Source organism: Callorhinchus milii, unplaced genomic scaffold, assembly GCF_018977255.1.
Source record: "Callorhinchus milii isolate IMCB2004 unplaced genomic scaffold, IMCB_Cmil_1.0 Scaffold1, whole genome shotgun sequence".
NCBI lineage: Eukaryota > Metazoa > Chordata > Chondrichthyes > Chimaeriformes > Callorhinchidae > Callorhinchus > Callorhinchus milii.
In genome coordinates, this window is record NW_024704742.1 from 8,353,458 (window position 1) to 8,372,203 (window position 18,746).

Sequence of the window (18,746 nt, forward strand, 5' to 3'; positions counted from 1 at the left end):
CGGATGCCCCGATCTATATTTTTTGTATAGCCGTCCGCCGAATGAACTCGCGTTAAAGTATTGAGTGATATCTTTTCTGTGATCTCCTGCAGCTCCCAGTGTCCTGCCCACTCCCTCCACTTCTCCCACTCAGGTCAATGTGTTTCTCAGCCCCTCTTCCACCATCACTAATCCAGGGTCAGGCACTGTGTCCCTGTTCTCGAACTCTTCCCAAAACCAGTTGCTTTGTGTCTTCTCTTCCTGCCCCAATGGCCTCTTGTGTAAAAGGTGCTGTAAGTGCAGTGGGTTATATTGGGTTGTGGGGAATCCCAGCTTGTCCTCACCCGGCATCAGGAGACACCAGGCTGAAGTCCCCCCTATTCCACAGTTACTGAGGGCAATTATAGCCAAACTGTGTATATTGGTTAAGCTGTTCTTTGCATCATTTCTATGGGTTTATAAACCTTTTCACATGATCGTACCTCAGTCTCCATCATATTAACCACTTTTCGTACCTGTTCAGCAATTCCTGACTTGGATCCGTTGCAACAGTTAAGGATATTCTTTATTGCAAAGTAAACATCGTACACAACAACAATTGCTAAGAGAAACTGTAAAACAGCCCTCACTGGGTTTACCTTGTGGGTGGCCTCCATGTCAACAATGAGGGGAAAAGCACATGAACCACTGGAGAACATCTCAGCTTTACCAGTAGATGGATATCTTCCTGATTTCATGAACAATTGGATTATCCTGTGGAGTTTATTGTAGCAATCCGCCATGGCTCTGCTGTCTGTTTTATATTGTTCTATTTCATTCACTCTTATCACTTTCTCTGTTTGTGAAGCAGTGATATTGCCACGAGCTACAAAGGTGATAACAGTCCCGACTGCAGCTATTACAACTCCCACAATGGTGAGGCTGAGTGTGAACACCAACCTCTTTACCAATATCTTCGCGAATGTTGTGCCAATGATTATTGCCACAATAATCAGTATCACTCCGGCAATACGCAGTATGGAGCCCAATGGTCAGAGCTGTGTCTGATCTGTGAAGGTGTCGATGTGGTCCGCAGCCTCTCGCAGTGCTCTCAGGTGTCCTCCCCTGTTCCCTCCACAGAGAGCTGTGCTTTAAAGCTCTGCACATCATCAGTCCTCTTTGCCAGCTCAGTGAGGAAGGCTTCCTGTGAACACAAAACAACCAACTCTCAGCTACTGCCCACATCACACACAGCACCAGACACAGGGAGCCCAGTGGGGTCAGGGCAGCCTTTCCCACAGAGGAAAGTAGTTACAGATTTCTGAAGAGAAAGATCATGTGTTCTCTGGAGGGATGAGGGCAGCTCTGTCTCTCTCTCTCTTTGTCCCTTTAATCGTTGACTCTGCCCTCTATAATCGTATTCGGTGATTTCCAGAAAGCAGGGGATTCAGAGAAGTTATAAAGAGCTGGTCACATGATCATTTTATTATTTCCATGTCAGTCTCTCTACTTTTAATATGCTATATATATAATTAGTAAATTAGTAATAATATTTATCAATAAAATAAGAACAGAGAGACTGGGCTTCATATAAATAAATATTTGAAGGTGGCAGGACAAGGGAGATAAAGCTGTTAAAAAAAAGCATACGGGATACTAGGCTTTATAAATAGGGCCATAAAATACAAAAGTCAGAAAGTTATGATTAACATTTATAAAACACTGCTAAAGACTGTGTTCAGTTCTGGGCACCACACTTGAGGAAGGATGTCAAGGCATTGGAGAGGGTGCAAAGGAGATTTACCAGGATGGTAAATAATACTACCCTTGCATTTGATATAGCGCTTTTCACGTCGGGAGGACGTCCTAAAGCGCTTCACAGAACACAATGTAAAGTGAATTGACTGTATATTTGTGGGCGAACGCGGCAGCCAATTGCGCACGCAATGTCCACAAACAGTCGTAGATTGAAAATGACCAATTATTATTGTTTGGGGTTTTTGGAGGGATTATTATTAGGCTCTGTGTGGAGTAAGAAAACTTGCCCAAGGTTTCGCCTGGGAATTGTACTCAGTCTCTCGCTTGCAAAGCGAGTGCTCAAACCACTGAGCTACAGGACTGACAGGACGTCAGTTATGAGGAGAGACTAGAGAAGCCAGGATTATTCTCCTTGGAGCAAAGAAAGTTAAGAGGAGACTTAATAGAAGTTTTTAAAATGATGAGGGGATTCGATAGTGTGAACAAGGAGAAACTATTTCCACTGGCGTGTGGCTCGGTAACTCGAGGAATGATTTAAAATAGTTGTTAAAAGAAACGGGAGGGGAAACAAGGGAAATTGTTTTACACAGCGAGTTGTTTGGATCTGGAATGCGTTCCTGAAAGGGCGGTGGAAGCCAATTTGATAACAACTTTTAAGAGAGTAGATTTTACATTTTACACCAGCTTCACACTGGGCCTCAGAGATTACCTCTTCCCCAACCCCACCCAGCCTCCAACTGCTCTCTGTAACCTAAGTGTCAAATCTCGTGTGTGGGAGTGTGGGCATCGCTGACAGGGAGCATTGGTCTCACTCCTGACATCCCCTGCCCTGCAGTTAGGTTACTTATCCTCTTTTTCTTTGCCCAGGGAGCAAAGTGTTCTTGAGCAGTGAGCCCAGCAGCGTGAGGAGGGAACTGAGCGAGAATTGTATTTCCACTGGCGGGTGGGTCAGTAACCTGATTGACACCAAATTTAAAATCGTTGTTAAAAGAAACAGAGGGGAGGTGAGGAGATCATTTTTCACACAGCAAATCATTCAGATCTGGAATGCATTGCCTATAAGGGCGGTGGAAGCTAATTCGATAACAACTTTTAAGAGAGAAGTAGGTAATTATTTGGGGAGAACAAGTGTGCAGCGCTATGGGGATTGGAATTGATTTGGCAGCTCCTTTCAAAGAGGCGGCACAGACACAATGGGCTGAATGGCCTCTTCTCTGCTGTATATTTTTATGATTCTATGAAAATAAATACTCTGTAAACATATAATAACAGTCCTTCTATTTGATATACAGCCTTTTCACGTGTTAGAGACTTGCAAAGCACTCCACAAAATATACTGAAAAGTGAATCGACTGTATATTTTATGAGCTGAAAAAGGGGGACAATTGCGTACAGCAGTGTCCTACAAACAGTCGTGGATTGTGTGACCAATTATTATTATTATTATTTTTTTAAAAGGATTATTACCTCCGGAAAAGCAATCCGCCAATCAACTGACAACCGTGTTTCTACCTACTGATAGGTAAACAGAGGTGTGTGGAGTAAGGAAACTTACTCAAAGTTTCGCACTGCTTGGGAATTGAATCCAGGTCCTCTTGCTTGCAAGGCAAGTGCTCTAATCACTAAGCTCCACTATTAATATAGACGCCGTCCGGCGCGGAAGGCACTATATAAATCCAAGTTGTTGTTGTTGTTAATATTCTAAATTATTCTATTAATTTACATGTAACTAGTTGTACGCGTTGCAGCTACGCTTGCAATCAAAGGATCCAATACAGAATGTAGATTGATACAGACAGACACACAGACAGACATTTCATCTTTATCTATACTCATCTGGAAGGACTCCTGTGGGAGGACTTTGTTCCACAGTTTCATTTAATGTGCCTTCTCTCTTTTGTCTAGCATTTTTGCTTATTCTTGAAAAGTTTGATTTTCACTTAGGCATCTTTATGATGATCAATAGAGATGTATAATTTATAATCACTAGGATGTCCTCCTGACGTGAAAGGTGCTTTAAAGATGCAATTTTGTTGTTCCTGCTGCTTAGCTTCATCTGTGTTCTTTATTTTGTTCCCGCTGCCACTTAGCTCCAAGATACAAAGCCTTTCCGATGAGGTATAAAACATGTCTCTACATCAATTTGTTATTGATATACTTCTTGAAGCGCAGACAGACATTGTCGTTTAATTAGTATAGATTACAATATAATTATCTGCCGCCTCTCAGCCCAGTTCCCCAATCTAACCATCTCCCTCTTCTGTCCAGGTGTCCTGTTATCAGTAACTTAATCCAGAATCCAGGTTTGATCCCCAATTGCAGGTCATTATCGTGCAGTAACCACCAGGGACTCCAACACTGAGCCCTGGGCACCTGCCAGTCACTGGCGACATCTCATTCTACTTCGGGAACCACTGCGCTTTACTTCCTCTGATTCAGGCAACTTCTCATCCACTTTACACGTCCCTCTATCCTGCAGCACTGACAGGTGTGTGGAGCCAGAAACAGACTATTCCCCGCCCCCCCACCCCCACGCACCTTGCCATCTCTGAACCTGGATGGGGAGGTGGGGGAATAGAGAGAGAAATAATAATATAATAATACTTGCATTTGATACAGCGCTTTTCAGATCTTCCAGATGTCTCAAAACACTTCAAAGAATATACTGTAAGGTGTATTGACTGTATATTTGTCGGCTAAACTCAGCAACAAATTGCGCACAGCTACAGGACTCCAGTAATCAGATAAAGAGCCAATCAGACAGAGTCGGACGAGAACAAGTAATTGATTCACATCTGTACATACCTGTCCTTAGTGGCGCTGACTGTGTCTGTTAAATAAGGGAGAAACAAGAGCCATTATTACTGCTTATTATCAGATGCTAAATGACCAACTGGTGACAATGCATCTTGGGGGTAGGGTGTGTGTCTGGGGTGGGGGAAGCAGGGTCTCGGGGCTGAACAGGCTCCAAGGTGACATGTTTGGGAATGGAATTTAGTCCATCCTATAATAATAATTCTTGCAATTGATACAGAGCCTTATCATGTCTTCGAGACGTCTCAAAGCGCTTCACAGAATATACTGTAAAGGGAATTGACAGTATATTTTTTGAGTGAAATGCCCACACTGTGATGATCTCTCGTCCGGTTCCTGAGCCTGGCAGGTCCACAGTATTCAAGGGCACTGCTGATGACAGCACAGCACAGCCTGGCTGACTGGCAGGATCTGGAAGGGCAGACCATTCACTGGGGGCAGAGACTCTTCACACTCAGATCCTGTTCACCCTGCAAAGCCCTAATGAATAGAATGGTCCTACCTGAAGAAACAGTGGGAAGCTTCCCACACGGTGCTCTCAATGGCAAACTGTGATTTTAGCTGATTAAACTCCAGCAGTTACCTTAACACACAGTCTAGAGTCCCAAAGGCTTGGCTCTCACCAGCCTTTGCCTAATTCTCTCCAGAATTAGATAAGCAGTGGGTGTCCATCCAGGGAGAGAGTGTGCATTCCATTCCAGACATGGAAATTTTCACCTATGTGGATACTCAGTTTAGTTTGGAGACTCTTAAGCACAGCAATGGGTTTCCGCGTGTGTCAGAGACACTGCTGACCAAAACAAATTGTATATGTATTTATATTTTGAATTTGCGGGGCCATGGGGTAAGTTTGGGGGAGTGGGACTAGTTGGATAGCTCTTTCAAAGAGCTGGCACAGGCACGATGAGCCGAATGGCCTCCTTCTGTGCTGTAAGATTCTAAGATTCTATGTGATTTTTTACCAAATATCGAGGTGTAGATTTATAGCCCCAGCTGGCCAAAGGGTTAAGTTGGAGCTGGAGAGCAGGCAGGAGGTATAGACAGAGAGGTCCAGAGGTGAGAAGGTGCTGGTGGAGTCTCGCATAATGGTTTCTGCTTTGGTCAGTTACAGAAAGTTGAGGCTCATCCAGGATTTGACGTGAGCCGCTATCTGTCAGGACAGTGAGAGCCGGGAGTTGAGGGCCACATCCAGATACATGTTGAAGTTGATCTTGCGCCCCTGTGGATGGCATTACTGAGGGAGAAGAGGATTACAGGGGAATAATAATAATATTAGATAATAATTCTGGGAGGACAGGCTTGCAGGCTATGGGGAGAGCGCGGTGGAGTAGGATTCAATTGGAAGCGCTTTTCAAATAGCCGGCACAGAAACGATGGGCCGAATGGCCTCCTTCAGTGCTGTATAATTTTATGATTCTTTGATAATAATCCTTCCTTTTGATATAGCACCTTATCACATTGTTCAGATGTCTCACCGTGGGTGACTGAGAAAGGGAAGCAACTATGACTGTACCTTCCAGATGTTTATAAATCTCTTCATACGCCATCACTTCATTCTCCATCACTTCAGCCACACCGTGAATATGTTTAGCAGCATCTGCCCTGGCTCCACAGTTGAGATTATGAACATCGTTTACTCTGGAGATCAGATCCGATGCAATAAATAATCCTGTCTGAGCTGCTGACCCGGCCCTGGATGTCACTGACACCTGTTTGCTTATTGTTTCAGCCACAGCAGCAAATACAGCCAAGTGTTCAGTGAGACTCTCAGCTCCACCAGGAAATGTAATATCTGATTTCTTACTATATTGCTTCAAGATCCGAACTGCTCGTGAGAGTTTTGTGTAACACTCTGCCATTTCTCTGCTGTCCTTTGTATATTGTTCCCTGATATCATTAACCCTTTTCTGTCTCAGTGTTTGGGTTACAGTGTCCGTGTCAAAAGCTGCAGTGTTGTCAGCCCCACCAGCCACACTCTGGCCGACTCCCACTCTCGGGCCAGGTTTGTGAATCGAGTAAATGCTGTCTGCGATCTCTCGTAGGTCTCTGATGTAGCTGATCATCCACACTCTCCACATAGGGAACAAGGTGACAAAATCTTTCAAATCCTCCTTCCTCTGTTCAACCTCAGCTTTGTAAGATTTCCTGTTAATATTAGAAACTCAATTAGAAACCCAGCTCAGAGGAAGGCCCAAGGAACCTGCCTTTTTCACCATCGTCTCCTCCCTCTTCCCCACAAAATATAAAAAGAATACTGGGAAAAGAGCAAACTGGTATGGTTATGGCTTGGATTGAACCCTAATAAAATGAGTAACAGCTGTGTTCTTACAGGGTGTCAGAAGAAAACTGAATTGGACAGGAAATAACTACTGTACGCAATTAGAAATGGAGAGTGAAAGAAGCAAAATGCATTCTGCATCGAGGGAGTCAATTAAATATCGAGGGGTATGTAAATACCGAGACCATTGACATCAATGGGAAGCTTGAGTCACAATTGGCACTGGTTTGAGCGGGATTTCACTAGTACAGCCACAAAGACAACAAATTACTATAGTTTTGAATGTAGCAGAAGAGGAATGACAATATTTTAAGACTTTGGAAGGGGGTATCAAATGCCATTACAGGACGTGATGAATATTAAGTGGTGCGGTGCTGTGCATAAAACAATGTGAAGATTGAGCAATACAAATTTGTCACCAAAAAACAAGAGCGAGTGGAACTGTTCACACAATATTTTATGGCACAGTGCTCCCCATTTTTGTGGGCGAAATGCAGTAGCCAACTGTGTACAGCAGTATCCCGCAAAAACATTTTTTGAGGGATTATTATACCCGGTAAAACGATTCACAAATCGACAAACAATTGGGTTCCTACTTACTACAATAATAATAATCCTTGCATTTGATATAGCGCTTTCACGTCTTCTAAACATCCCAAAGCGCTTCACAGAAAATACTGTAAAGTGAATTGACTGTATATTTGTGGGTGAAACTTGACAGCCAATTGCGCACAGCAATGTCCCACAAACAGTCGTATATTGAAAATGACCAATTTATTATTGTTTTGTTTTGGAGGGATTATTATTAGGCGTGTGGGGTAAGGAAACTTGCCCAGGTTTCGCTCTGTCTGGAATTGAACCCAGGTGTCTCGCTTGCAAGGTGAGTGCTCTAACCACTGAGCTGCAGGACCACAATCCATTCACCAAAGGAAACGGTTTCTCCCGATCTACTCTATCAAAACCCCTCATAATTTTGAACACCGCGATTAAATCTCCTCAGCTGTCACAAAGCACAATTTAAACCAAGCCACGACATTGGTAAAACAAGAGAATTCACAATTATTTAGTGTGTGTGTTTTCTTCAGGGACTCACATGATGGCTTCCGTGGATTCACAGCTGATATCTGAGTTGGCCAAGAAGATTCTTGAAAATGTGATAAGTGGCTATAACAAATGTATGGATTATTATTATCTGTGTACAAAACACTACAGCGAGGGTAAGTCTGCTGACTTGTCTCACTTTGAGGAGTAAGAGACCCTTCCCCAGGAATTCTATGGGACCACAATTTGTCAAAAATTTACAACACAGACAAGCCCCCCTTGTTGTTTAAGTGCACCCGGACACAACTTACTGCATTGAGGGACAACCCTGTACTGGAGGCAAACAACCTGAAGACCGCAGTTCCATTATTCAATTATGGTCACATACAGCCTCTCATAATAGGAAAATCAAAATCCCTGTAATGCTTCAAAAACATCAAATATCTACCGGCAAAAATGAAGCCAAAACCTGGATAACATCTGATTTTCTCCAAAAAGTGCTGTATGAAGCTCTTATTTTGCAAAACGAAGAGTTCATTGATCTTTTTGTTAATGAGGATGTAAATGAGCAATGTACTGCAGCACTAGCAGATGAAGATATCATCATCTCAGTAAGGAAGGAACTAGACAAATAGGAGGGGGTTTGGCAATATTAATCAAGGATACGGTTATAGCCATGGAAAGGGTCGAGGTGCTGGAGGATCCCCAAAACAGAATCTATCTGGTTAACGTTAAGGAACAAAAAAGGAGTTGTTACGCTGGTAGGGGTATACTATAGACCACCAAATAGTGGGAAGGAAATAGATGAGCAGATCTGCAAGCAGATCTCAGACAGATGCAAGGCCAATAGAGTTGTGATAATGGGGGACTTTAATTATCCCAACATAGACTGGCAAAACAACAGCGCAAAGGGCAAGGAGAGGGAAAGATTGCTAAAATGCATACAGGATAACTTTCTTGATCAGTATGTTTCCAGCCCAACGAGGAAGGAAGCAGTTCTGGGGAATGAAGTAGGGCAAGTGGAGCAGGTTTCAGTGGGAGAGCATCTGGGCAATAGTGATCACAACATCATTAGATTCAGAGTGCATATGGAAAGGGACAAGGAACAATCAAAGGTGAAGATGTTCAACTGGAAGAGGGTTAATTTCAGTGAGTTAAAAAGAGACCCAGCCAAGGTGGGCTGGAAAGAAAGATTGGCAGGTAAAACAACTAAAGGGCAGTGGGAAGTCTTCAAGGATGAGATAGCTCGGGGACAGAACAAATACATTCTGTCCCACAAAAGGGAAAAGCAGGCCAATCAAAACCTCCCTGGATGACGAAGGTAATTGTGTCTAGAATGAAGCAGAAAAAGGAGGTATATGACAAATGTCAAACCTAAGATACAGAAGACAACCAAATAGAATATAAGAAATACAGAAGAGAACTGAAAAAGGAAATAAGAGGGGCAAAATGAAAAAAGGTTAGCGGGTAACATTAAAGGAAATCCTAAAATATTTTACAAACATATCAAGAAAAAAAGGTTAGTCAAAGGTAGGGTGGGGCCAATTAAGGACCAAGGCGGAAATCTTGTTGTGGAGGCAGAGGGCATGGCTGATGTACTGAATGAGTACTTTGCATCTGTCTTCACAAAAGAAGCGGATGCACCAAATGCCACAATATCGGACGAGAGGGTAGAGGAAATGGATAGGATAAGTGTAAACAGAGAGGAAGAACTGAAAAGGTTGACTGGGCTCAAGGTAGATAAGTCGCCCGGTCCGGACGGGATGCAGCCAAGGATACTATGGGAGGCACGGATACAAATAACGGAGGCTTTGGCTACAACTTTTCAATCTTCGTTGGACTCAGGGGTGGTGCCAGAGGACTGGAGAGTGGCCAATGTTACTCTTCTGTACAAAAAAGGGCAGAAGGACAATCGTCGGGAGGACGTCCCAACTACAGGCCAGAGACCTTGCCAAGGTGGACTGGAAAGAAAGATTGGCAGGTAAAACAACTAAAGGGCAGCGGGAAGTCATTTAACATTTGACAAAGTGACACATTAAAGACTTGTAAGAAAAATAGAATGGTAAAATGAGTAGACACATGGCAGATGAATTTCAATGTGGAGAAATACGAGGTAATGCATTTTGGAAGAAAGAATGAGGGGAGGCAATATAGGCTGGTAATACAATCTTAAGGGGGGTAAAGAACAGAGATATCTGGGGGTTCAGGTAAATGAATCCTTGAAGGTGGCAGGACAGGTAGATAAAGATATAAAAAGGGCATATGGGATACAAGGCTTTATAAATAGCGGCATAGAGTACAAGAGTCAGGAGGTTATGATTAACTTATATAAAACACTGGTTAGGCCTCAATTAGAATACTGCGCCCAGTTCTGGGCAACACACTATAGGAAGGATGTTAAGGCATTGGAAAGGGTGCAGAGGAGATTTACGAGGATGGTACCAGGAATGAGGGACCTTGATTATAAGGAAAGGCTAAAGAGGTTAGGATTATTCTCATTGGAGCAGAGAAGGTTACGAGGAGACCTAATAGAAGTCTTCAAAATCACTGGTAAAACAAGAGAATTCACAATTATTTAGTGTGTGTGTTTTTTTCTGGGATTCACATGATGGCTTCCGTGGATTCACAGCTGATACCTGTAGTGGCCAAGAAGATTCTGATCAGGTGATGTGTGAAGCTCTTATTTTGTAAAATGAAGAGTTCATGGATCTTGTTGTTAATGAGGATGTAAATGGGCAGTGTACTGCAGCACTGGTAGATGAAGATATCATCACTTCAGTAAGGAAAGAACTAGAGGACATACAAGAAGCGGAGTAACCTGAAAACAACGCCATTATGCGGGTGTGAAGAGAGGCATTTAGTGTATGTGAAGGATTGCAGACCTCTGTTGTTCAATCTGAGCCATTGGCACAAATGGCTGAAGCAGCAAAGCACAGTGGAAACTGGTTAAACCGGACACATCAGGATGACCATTTGTCCGGCTTAAGGGCATCTCAGGTTAACATTGTCTCTTCCCACCCAGCAGAGGAGCAGGGGCGGGGCTGCCTCCCTCCCATTGCTGGTCCCATTGGACCAATCAGCAGTGGCTCTGAGGTGATTGACAGCCTTAGAGCCACCTGTGAGTATTTGGGCTCCAGCCAATCACAAGCGGCTCCAGCTGTCAATCAATCATGAGTTGACTCCTCCCATTCCCTCCCTCGTTCTTCTCTGTTCCTCACTGATTGACAGCCCAACTCCAGCCGCTTGTGAATGGCTGGAGTCCACTGTCTGAGATTCCTCCCAATTCCATCCCATTTCCATCCCTTTCATTCCAGTCAACAACGCTTCAACCACAATCAATGCACAAGTCTCGTTCGTTTTATCTTGAAACCCACTTATGGCGACAGAATCCGCTCAGTCCCCGCAATGTCGACATAAACAGTTAGGACTGTTCTCAGATAGTTAAGCAAGTCATATAACTATGGAGCACTGTGAGAAGAAATGATTAAAACAAATAGATTTGGAATTGGAATTTGAGACAAGGTAGTGGACTGGGGAGTAAGCAGGTCAGAAAGGTACAGAGGTGCCAGGACATAATGTGATTTCTAAACAAGTGAGAGGATCCTGAAGTCGATCCATTCTGTGATAGGGAGCCAGTGGAGCCTGGTGAGGACCGGTGTGATGGGGGTACGGCATAATGGAGGTATGGAGTGTAGTGCTGGTTTTGAATTAGAGAGTATTCAATTAGTTGGACTTTATGGATAGTGGAGCTGGGGAGACTGGCAAGGAGGGCATTGGAATAGTTGGGAGTTGGAGAGACTGGCGAGGAGGGCATTAGAATAGTTGAGACGGGAGGTGACCAAGGCGTGAATGAAGGTTGCGGCTGCATTGACATATGGTTGGAAGCAGGCAATGTGATGGAGGTGGAGGAAGGCGGTCCTCGTTAGGGACCGGATGTGCTGAGGAAGGACAGCTTGGGATCAACTCTGATGTCAAGGTTACGCACAAGTTCAGTAAGTATCAGGGAAAGGCCAAGGAGATTGAGGGGATAAGAACCACAGAAGACATTGATGGGAGCCAAGGAGTATGGCTTCCATCTTGACAACATTCCCAGGAATGAAGGTATGGTCAAAGAGGAAGTTATTGATAAGCTGAACCAGAAAAAAACTGTTTCCACTGGCATGTGGGTCAGTAACCTGAGGACAATGATTTAAGATAGTTGTTAACAGAAACGGGGGGGGGGGTAGGAATTTTTTTTTACCCAGTGAGTTGTTTGGATCTGGAATGCATTACCTTAAAGTGTAGTGGAAGCCGATTCAATGACAACTTTTAAGAGTGAAGTAGATGGGTATTTGGGGAGGACAGGATTGCAGGGCGAAGGAGAGAAAGCGGACCAGTGGGATTGAGTTGGATTGGTCTTTTAGGAGCGGGGGAGACATGATGGGCCAAATGGCCTCTTTCTGTGCTATATGATTCTATTATTCTATGATTCAACTTCAGGTGGTTTGCGTTCATCCAGCCTTGATGTCTAACAAACAAGCTGATAGAGCATTGGTGGACCTGGAGTTACAGCTGGAGGAGAAGTAGATTTGGGTGTCAGTCGGACACATGTGGAATTTGAACCCATATTTGCAGATCACATTGCTGAGAGGGAGCATGTAAATCAAGAAAAGAAAGGGGGCCAAGGATGTGCCCCACCCTGACCGCTCCACCACTCAACATTTCTGCCCCCACTTTCTAGAACTCCATCCTTGAATCGCTCCACCGCACCCCGTCCCATGGCGCCTTCAAGATCCATCTCAAGAACTTACTCTTTGACCATGTGCAAACCCTTAACTTTCCAGCACCATGGTTCTCCCGACGTGAAATGAGCTATCAATGTTGCTGTTGGCAAGGTCTTTAGAGAGGAAAAGCAAGTTAGAAATGGGCCAATAGTTTGTAAGTGATTACCTCATTGTAGGTAACAACACAATACGATATTTTGAATATGCAGAACTAAAGGACACGACTGCAAAAACAGCAATAAATAATACCAAACAAATGTTAGTGCAGCGTGGAATACCCAAGACTGTAATCAGTGATAATGAATTACAATTCATGAGTACCCCATATAGAAAACCCACAAAGAGCTGAGGATAGAGCACAGGACAGGGTCACCCCAGGATATCCACAGAGCAACGGGAGGGCAGAGAGAACAGTCCAGGCAATAAAGAAAATGTGGGAAAAAAACAAAAAATACCAGGGGACAAACACTTGGCAATCCTGGCATACAGGAACATGCCAATAGAGAACAAAGAAAGGTGACTGTACCATTATTGTCACAGGTATTATGGGACTTGCTAACAGGCAGAGAAAAGATTATTTCATCTTCTCTGTGCCTGTGGTTTTAGAGATCGATGCTGAGATGAAGCAAAAAAAACTGTTTCAAAACGGTGAAAAACTATGGATGACAGTGGGCAGTAAGTCCATGTTTGATTGGTAGTTTTTTTCTTGAATATTTCTTAATTTATGGCATAATTACAGAAATATTCAATCAAGAAAATGTATTTTGTTGGACGACCATAAAGGTTGGCCATCAATGGTGTAGAAACACATATCAAGACAGAAGGGTGGACAAAGATAAAATGTTGAAAACTGATTTTAAAAATTCCAGGATCATATTGGATACAAGACAAAATATATATGCCCAGAGAGATGAGGAAAAAAGGCCATGGAACAGAAAGAGGAACAGAATTGAGTAAAAAAGAAAAGTAGACCAGAGAAAAGAAGGAACAAGCACAAGATCAGGAAGAAAGATTAGATGAGCAGAAAGATTAATTGAACATGACAGAAGAAAAGAGACGAGAGCAAGGAAGATGTGGTTTTATTACTGTAATAATTAAGGACAATTAAGAAAGAGACAATAAGGTGAAGACACAAAGTATAAAAGGTCACTGGCAAATTAACAAACTGGTGTTGTTATGGCTGTTAGATTGGAGCTTTGGGTTGAGCCCCAATAACCTGAATAACACCAGCAAAGCTCCTTCACACAAAGCTGATAGTGTGTGCACATGGACTGATAGTGTGTGCACATGGTTTGATAGTGTGTGCACATGGGCTGATAGTGTGTGCACATGGGCTGATAGTGTGTGCACATGGGCTGATAGTGTGTGCACATGGGCTGATAGTGTGTGCACATGGGGTGATAGTGTGTGCACATGGGCTGATAGTGTGTGCACATGAGCTGATAGTGTGTGCATATGGTTTGATAGTGTGTGCACATGGGCTGATAGTGTGGGCACATGGGCTGATAGTATGTGCACATGGGCTGAGAGTGTGTGCACATGGACTGATAGTGTGTGCACATGGGCTGATAGTGTGTGCACATGGGCTGATAGTGTGTGCACATGGGCTGAGAGTGTGTGCACATGGGCTGAGAGTGTGTGCACATGGGCTGATAGTGTGTGCACATGGGCTGATAGTGTGTCCACATGGACTGATAGTGTGTGCACATATGTGCACATGCGCTGTCCGACACCTCGGGAGTCTTCACTGCAAAATTTTCCTCTTCTCACCAACTCAGCCACTCACCACCCCAAGAGGTGTGTGTGTGTGTGGGGGGAGAGAGAGAGAGAAATGAGACAAAGATCCAATCAGAAGAGACCTGCGAGAAAAAGTGATTCATTCACAATATCCGGCAGTGTATTCAGCAGCTGCCTCACATCTGTACGTACCTGTCCTCGGTGTCACTGACTGTGTCTGTTGAACAAGGGAGAAACAGGAGCCATTATCACTGGTTATTATCTGGTACCAACAGAGTGAACAGACACAATCCTGACTGATACAGCGACCATACAGGAGGGAATGTCCTCACCACTCGCGGGTAAACAAAGCGTTCTCCCCTCAGCAGCGACAGGAGCAGAGCAGCAATGTGGCAGCTCTACTGTTTGGGTTTGGCTTCTTTCCTGACAAACACAGTGGGTCACACAGGAGCCGCGAGTGGGGAACACTCAATATAACAGAGACTCAGAGACACAGCAAAAACTGCCGGCAACAGAGAAATGAAACACACACATAGATACTGTACCCTCCACAGACACACACACACACACTCAGACACCGTCCCCAACAGACACCGTCCCCAACACACACACGCGCATACACATATACACACAGACACCATCTTCAACACACAAACACTGTCCCCCACACATACACACACACACACCCACACACATACTCACACACACAGACACTGTCCCTCACACACACACCCACACAGACACCGTATCCAACACACACGCACACACTGTCCCCAACACAGCAACACACACCAGCCCCAACACACATACACACACACAGACACTGTCCTCAACACAGACGCACAGACATTGTCTCCAACACACACATACACACACTCACAGACAAGATCCCCAACCAACAGACACCATCCCCAACACACACACAGTCACCGTCATCCACACACACCCACACACACAGACACCATCCCCCACACACACAGACACGGTCCCCTGCACACCATAAGACCATAAGACATAGGAGCAGGAGTAGGACATTCGGCCCCTCGAGCCTGTCCCGCCATTTAATACGATCATCGCTGATCCTCTAATCTAATTCCATTTTCCAGCTTATCCCCATATCTCTTAATGCCTCTATCCTTTAGAAATCTTTCAACCTCAGTCTTGTTACACCACATCTACTGGTTCCCCCCTATCTAACCGACTAGTTACATCCCCAAAAACTGTTCAAAATAATTTCCCTTTTGTAAAGCCATGTTGACTGCCTAATCATGTTATGATTTTCTAAGTACCCCACAACGACGTTCCTAATTAAGGACTCGCAAACGCAGACACACAGGCAGACACGGTCCCCAACACACACGCACACACACACGTAGACATGGTCCCCAACATACACACACATACACACACACGAGCACACAGACACCGTTCTCAACACACACACTGTCTCCCACATACACCCACAGACACCATCTCAACACACAGACACCGTCCCCAACACACACACAGACACCGTCTCCAACACACACACAGACACCGTCCCCAACACACCCACAGACACCGTCCCCAACACACACACAGACACCGTCCCCAACACACACACAGACACCGTCCCCAACATACTCACAAACACTGTCCCCAACACCATCCCTGACAATATAAAGACTCACAGAGGCACAGTGATGGGAACGAGATTAAAATAAATCAATATTTTCATTAAAAAACAGTAGAAAGCTTTGCTCTCACCTGGTGTTGGGATCAGTGCCATTGTGTGACTGGTCCCCAACAATCAACAGTTCTCACAATAACTGAAACCTCAGCTTCAAGTGAAGGTGAACAACATCTTTCTCTTTAATCACCACTGAACCCTGAACTCCCCATCACTGCTCCCCGAGCCCTGCTCACTCCCCCCAGCCCTGCTCACTCCCCCCAGCCCTGCTCACTCCCCCCAGCCCTGCTCACTCCCCCCCCAGCCCTGCTCACTCCCCCCCAGCCCCGCTCACTCCCCAGCCCCGCTCACTCCCCGGCCCTGCTCACTCCCCCCCCAGCCCTGCTCACTCCCCCCCAGCCCTGCTCACTCCCCCCCAGCCCTGCTCACTCCCCCCCAGCCCTGCTCACTCCCCCCCAGCCCTGCTAACTCCCCCCCAGCCCTGCTCACTCCCCCCCAGCCCCGCTCACTCCCCCCAGCCCTGCTCACTCCCCGGCCCTGCTCACTCCCCCCAGCCCTGCTCACTCCCCCCCCAGCCTTGCTCACTCCCCCCCAGCCCTGCTCACTCCCCAGCCCTGCTCACTCCCCCCCAGCCCTGCTCACTCCCCCCGCCCGCTCACTCCCCCCCCAGCCCTGCTCACTCCCCAGCCCTGCTCACTCCCCCCAGCCCTGCTCACTCCCCCCAGCCCTGCTCACTCCCCCGGCCCTGCTCACTCCCCCCAGCCCTGCTCACTCCCCCCGGCCCTGCTCACTCCCCCCCGGCTCTGCTCACTATTCACTGCTCACATAACACAGCCCAAAGCCATGGTACACAGTTCAGTAACCCGACATAGCAGAGATCACAACAACAATGGAGTTGACATCGTGATCAGGTCATACCCTCAATTCATCTCAGAATAAAGGACAGATGGACAGGTTGTTAAAGAGGAGGGAATGTACAAGAGAAGTTGACGAAGAGTTGAACAACACTGTGAGGTCAAACCTCAACGATTTATCATAACATTTTTTTCACACATTCATAAGAGACATTTAATCAACATTCTACAATATTAATATTTCCTGATATATAGACAGTGAATGTTCATATTTAGATCTGTTGTATTTTACAGATTTACAATAACCCTCACCCTAACCCTCTGTTTTCTTCCCATTAGCCACTCTCCAATCCAAGATAATAGATAACCTTTAATTCCATGGGCTCTAATCTTATGTAACAGAGTTTTATGTGGCACCTGTCGAATGCCTTCTGGAAATCCAGTTACACCACATCTACTGCTTCCCCCCTATCTAACCGACTAGTTACATCCTCAAAAATCTATAAGATTTGTTCAACATAATTTCCCTTTCGTAAAGCCATGTTGACTGCCTAATCATGTTATAATTTTCTCAGAACCCCACAACGACGTCCCAAATTAAGGACTCGCAGACGCAGACAAACACGGTCCCCAACACACACACACACACACACACGTAGACATGGTCCCCAACATACACACACACTTACACACGCACACACAGACACCGTTCTAGACACATACACTGTCTCCCACATACACCCACAGACACCGTCCCCAACACACCCACAGACACCGTCCCCAACACACTCACAGACACCGTCCCCAACACACACAGACACCGTCCCCAACACCATCCCTGACAATATAAAGACTCACAGAGGCACAGTGATGGGAACGAGATTAAAATAAATCAATACTTTCATTAAAAAACAACAGAAAGCTTTGCTCTTATCTGGTGTTTGGATCAGTGCCATTGTGTGACTGGTCCCCAACAATCAACAGTTCTCACAATAACTGAAACCTCAGCTTCAAGTGAAGGTGAACAACATCTTTCTCTTTAATCACCACTGAACCCTGAACTCCCCATCACTGCTCCCCGAGCCCTGCTCACTCCCCCCCAGCCCTGCTCACTCCCCCCCAACCCCGCTCACTCCCCCCCAGCCCTGCTCACTCCCCGGCCCCGCTCACTCCCCGGCCCTGCTCACTCCCCCCCAACCCTGCTCACTCCCCCCCAGCCCTGCTCACTCCCCCCCAGCCCTGCTCACTCCCCAGCCCTGCTCACTCCCCAGCCCTGCTCCCTCCCCGGCCCCGCTCACTCCCCGGCCCCGCTCACTCCCCAGCCCTGCTCAACCCCCAACCCTGCTCCCCAGCCCTGCTCACTCCCCAGCCCTGCTCACTCCCCAGCCCTGCTCACTCCCCCCAGCCCTGCTCACTCCCCCCCAGCCCTGCTCACTCCCCAGCCCTGCTCACTCCCCCCCAGCCCTGCTCACTCCCCAGCCCTGCTCACTCCCCCCCAGCCCTGCTCACTCCCCAGCCCTGCTCACTCCCCCCAGCCCTGCTCACTCCCCAGCCCTGCTCACTCCCCCCCAGCCCTGCTCCCCCAGCCCTGCTCACTCCCCAGCCCTGCTCACTCCCCCCCCCCCGCCCTGCTCACTCCCCCCCAGCCCTGCTCACTCCCCCCCAGCCCTGCTCACTCCCCAGCCCTGCTCACTCCCCCCCCCGCCCTGCTCACTCCCCCAGCCCCGCTCACTCCCCCCAGCCCTGCTCACTCCCCCGGCCCTGCTCACTCCCCCCGGCTCTGCTCACTATTCACTGCTCACATAACACAGCCCAAAGCCATGGTGCACAGTTCAGTAACCCGACATAGCAGAGATCACAACAACAATGGAGTT

At 46.3% G+C, this 18,746-nt stretch overlaps 1 protein-coding gene across 1 annotated transcript in view; it reads right to left on the minus strand.

The window, feature by feature from the left end:
• The window catches only part of LOC121849683, a 16,417-nt gene extending 168 nt beyond the window's left edge, over nucleotides 1-16,249 (minus strand). The window contains exons 1-4 of the mRNA XM_042338119.1: nucleotides 16,096-16,249; nucleotides 14,542-14,566; nucleotides 6,044-6,675; nucleotides 4,522-4,546 (exon numbers count right to left, since the gene is read on the minus strand). Of these exons, the coding sequence (XP_042194053.1) occupies nucleotides 4,522-4,546; nucleotides 6,044-6,675; nucleotides 14,542-14,566; nucleotides 16,096-16,117 (704 nt within the window). The 5' untranslated portion in view covers nucleotides 16,118-16,249. The remainder of the gene's footprint in view (nucleotides 1-4,521; nucleotides 4,547-6,043; nucleotides 6,676-14,541; nucleotides 14,567-16,095) is intronic.
• Between the last annotated feature and the right edge of the window lie 2,497 nt (nucleotides 16,250-18,746).